The sequence below is a fragment of the Fonticula alba genome (assembly GCF_000388065.1).
Source record: "Fonticula alba strain ATCC 38817 unplaced genomic scaffold supercont2.9, whole genome shotgun sequence".
Taxonomy (NCBI): domain Eukaryota; order Rotosphaerida; family Fonticulaceae; genus Fonticula; species Fonticula alba.
Window position 1 is genome coordinate 631357 of NW_009242979.1, and position 2878 is coordinate 634234.

The 2878-nt window shown below is 69.1% G+C and overlaps 1 protein-coding gene across 1 annotated transcript in view; it reads left to right on the top strand.

Moving 5' to 3' along the window:
- The first annotated feature begins 313 nt into the window (after nucleotides 1-313).
- The window catches only part of H696_05207 (hypothetical protein), a 4622-nt gene continuing 2057 nt past the window's right edge, over nucleotides 314-2878 (top strand). Inside the window, exons 1-8 of the mRNA XM_009499067.1 lie at nucleotides 314-480; nucleotides 668-730; nucleotides 877-961; nucleotides 1055-1135; nucleotides 1535-1833; nucleotides 1995-2085; nucleotides 2214-2460; nucleotides 2588-2745. Coding sequence (XP_009497342.1) covers nucleotides 403-480; nucleotides 668-730; nucleotides 877-961; nucleotides 1055-1135; nucleotides 1535-1833; nucleotides 1995-2085; nucleotides 2214-2460; nucleotides 2588-2745 — 1102 coding nt within the window. The 5' untranslated portion in view covers nucleotides 314-402. The remainder of the gene's footprint in view (nucleotides 481-667; nucleotides 731-876; nucleotides 962-1054; nucleotides 1136-1534; nucleotides 1834-1994; nucleotides 2086-2213; nucleotides 2461-2587; nucleotides 2746-2878) is intronic.

Below are 2878 nucleotides of genomic sequence, written 5' to 3' on the forward strand. Positions count from 1 at the left end.
CCTCCGTGCCCCGGCCGATCGGGCGCACATGTGCGCGGGCGCGAACAATTCAAACAGACTTTAATAATTGGTGTATATTCCCGCGGAGCACCCGATTTTACGCAAGTCGGTCGTCCGGCGAAGACCGCAGGGCGCAGGGCGGTTGGTTAACACCCCCCACCGCAACGCTGGCACCCACCGCCGGTCGAGGGATACTCACCGCCGGACAGGACCGGAGCAAGGCATGATCGTGGGTCAGGTCCGGAGGCCCAGTTGTTCAGCCGCCGGGTCGCGTCCGCCCGGAAGGCGGGCAGGCTAGCCAGCTCCTTGAACATTTCTTTTTTGCGGCTTCTTTCCCTCCACCTTCGCCCCCACTCGGCCGTCGCCTTCGCTTCTTCGTCTTGGTTCGTCTCCCATCGCAGCATGTCCAGGGTGCGAATCCGCCATGCCCCGGGCTACATCTGCTCTCCCGGCGGCCCTCTGGCTGTGCAGATCTCCTTGGTATGTCTCTCCCTTCCCCTCTCCCCCCCCCCCTCTCTCTCTCTCTCTCTCTCTCTTTCGCTCCCTGCGTCTGCGCCTCCGTCTCTGCCCTAAGTGCTTCGCTCTTCTTCCGCCACTGATGTTTGCAAGCTCATGACCAACTTCCGCATGTCGGACATTGCCCATCCCCACTTGGGCGACTCTCCAGAATGCCGATCGCCTGCTTCAATGCACAGCACAGTTCGTTGGAATTGTCCAGTTTGACCGCAGCGTGCGCCTCCCACATGGTCCCTCTTCCGATGGTGCCCAAAGCATCCCGACTGACCGGCCTCCCGTCCTCGCTTCCCGACCTCCCCCATTCCCTCCCCTCGGCCGGGGGCTACTCCTGTATTGGACTGGTCATGGGCACGTGTACAGGTCCACTCGGAGACCACCTTCGTCGGCCTGCCCTTCCCTCGTTCTCTCACACCGGCCCACTCGGACCAGCCAGCACAGAGCCGGCGTGCGTTGCCGCTCCCTGCCCACCTGCGCCTGGACTCCGGCTCCCGCTGACCCACCACCGATCCTTGCCCTTCCTCCCCTTCTCCCGGTCTAGGCGTTGGTCAAGTGTGCTTTGCAGCCAGCCCGCCCGTTGTGATTCCCACCGGCCCGGTTTCGCCCCAGCAAGACTGCCACTGTGCGTCTTTTCCCTCCCCTCCCCCTGCGCGCATGACATCTTCCTCTTGTCTACTTTCTCATGGCTTCTCGCTCGGTCTCTCTCTCTCTCTCTCACACACACACACACACATACACACACATACACCACTGCATACGATTACACCCCCCCCCCCCCCCCCCCCCCCCCCCCCCCCCCCCCCCCCCCCCCCCCCCCCCCCCCCCCCCCCCCCCCCCCCCCCCCCCCCCCCCCCCCCCCCCCCCCCCCCCCCCCCCCCCCCCCCCCCCCCCCCCCCCCCCCCCCCCCCCCCCCCCCCCCCCCCCCCCCCCCCCCCCCCCCCCCCCCCCCCCCCCCCCCCCCCACCCCCCCCCAACCCCCCCCCAACCCATTCCCCCCCCCCCCCCCCCGCCCCACCGACAGTCATCTTTGCGGGTCCGCTGCCCGAGTCGCTCCCTCCCTCGACACCAGGGTCCTTGCTCGGGTACTTCCCGCCGCCGCTCTCGGCACCCACCCGACAGCTAAGCGACCTGGCCGACCAGCATCCCTCCCCCGTACCTGGGCCGGCATTCGGCGACACACCCGCCCCCGGGACCGGGCTCACGACGCCCTCCGATCGGACCGTCCTCTCGCGCAATGGCGACACCTCCGAGTACAAGCAGCTCCGGGAGATTGCCAACGCCCCCGGGCGGCCCCGGACCATGTCCATCCACTATGTGCTGGTGCGCCGCCACCGTTGCTGTTTCTTCGCTGCCGCCCCGACCAGTCGTCCTCTCTCCATCCCTATCTCCCTCTCGCCCCTGCTCTCGGCTCGGCATTTGGGCACACTTCCGGCCGGGCCGCCTGATGCACTGACATCTTCTCCCCCCTCGCCCTACGGCAGGTCTTGGTTTTCGGTGAGACGGTCCTCTCCGACCGGTCGAATGTCATACTCCGCACGCTGGCTCTGTCGGCGATTCCGAATTTGGACCCCGGTACGCTGGCGTGCTTGCCCTGGCTGTGGCCCCTCGCTCGGTGTGGCTCACCCCCCCCCCCTCTGGTCCCTTGCTCCCTCCGCCGGGGGGCCTATTCGCACGGGTGGGTGCCCCCCCCCCCCCCCCAGCCCACGCGCCACGCTTCGACTTCACCCGCCCGGTGGTCCTATCCGGGTGCCGGGTGGTCCCGGAGGTCCCGCCGGCCGAGGGCCCCCTGGACACGGGGCTTTGGCCGCCGGCCGAGGGCCCCGGGTCGGTTACCTCCTCGGCGATCAGTTCGTGCCCCGGATCACCGGGGCTCTCCTCGCAGTACCTTGATTTGGCGGTGTCGCGGCGTGCACGGACCCTGGCGCACATTGCCCTGTCGCAGGAGAGGTAGCGCTCGGCTCTGTCCCCCCCCCCCCCTGAACATGCCCCACTCGGCCACATGTGCGGTGGCCCCCCACCCCCGGATCCCGGGCTAACCCTCCTCCTCTGTGCCCTCCCCTCGCGGCCCGAGCAGCAGTCACCAGTCGCCCATCGAGGCCGAGCTGACCAGCGACCTGACCGATGACTCGGTCCTGGTGGACCAGTTGCACTTCGTGGGGTCCTTCCACCGGCCGAACCGGGCCTTCTGGGCCGCAACCGGTTGGGGGCATGAGGCGGCCTCCTGCGAGACGCGTAAGCACCCCCTCACTTCGACCTCCCCCCCTGCAATCGGCCTGTCATCATGTCCCAGCCTTCGCCTAACCTCTTGTCCCACCCCCTCCCCCGCCCCCCGCCCCCCGCCCCCCGCCCCCTCGCGGCGGCCCCT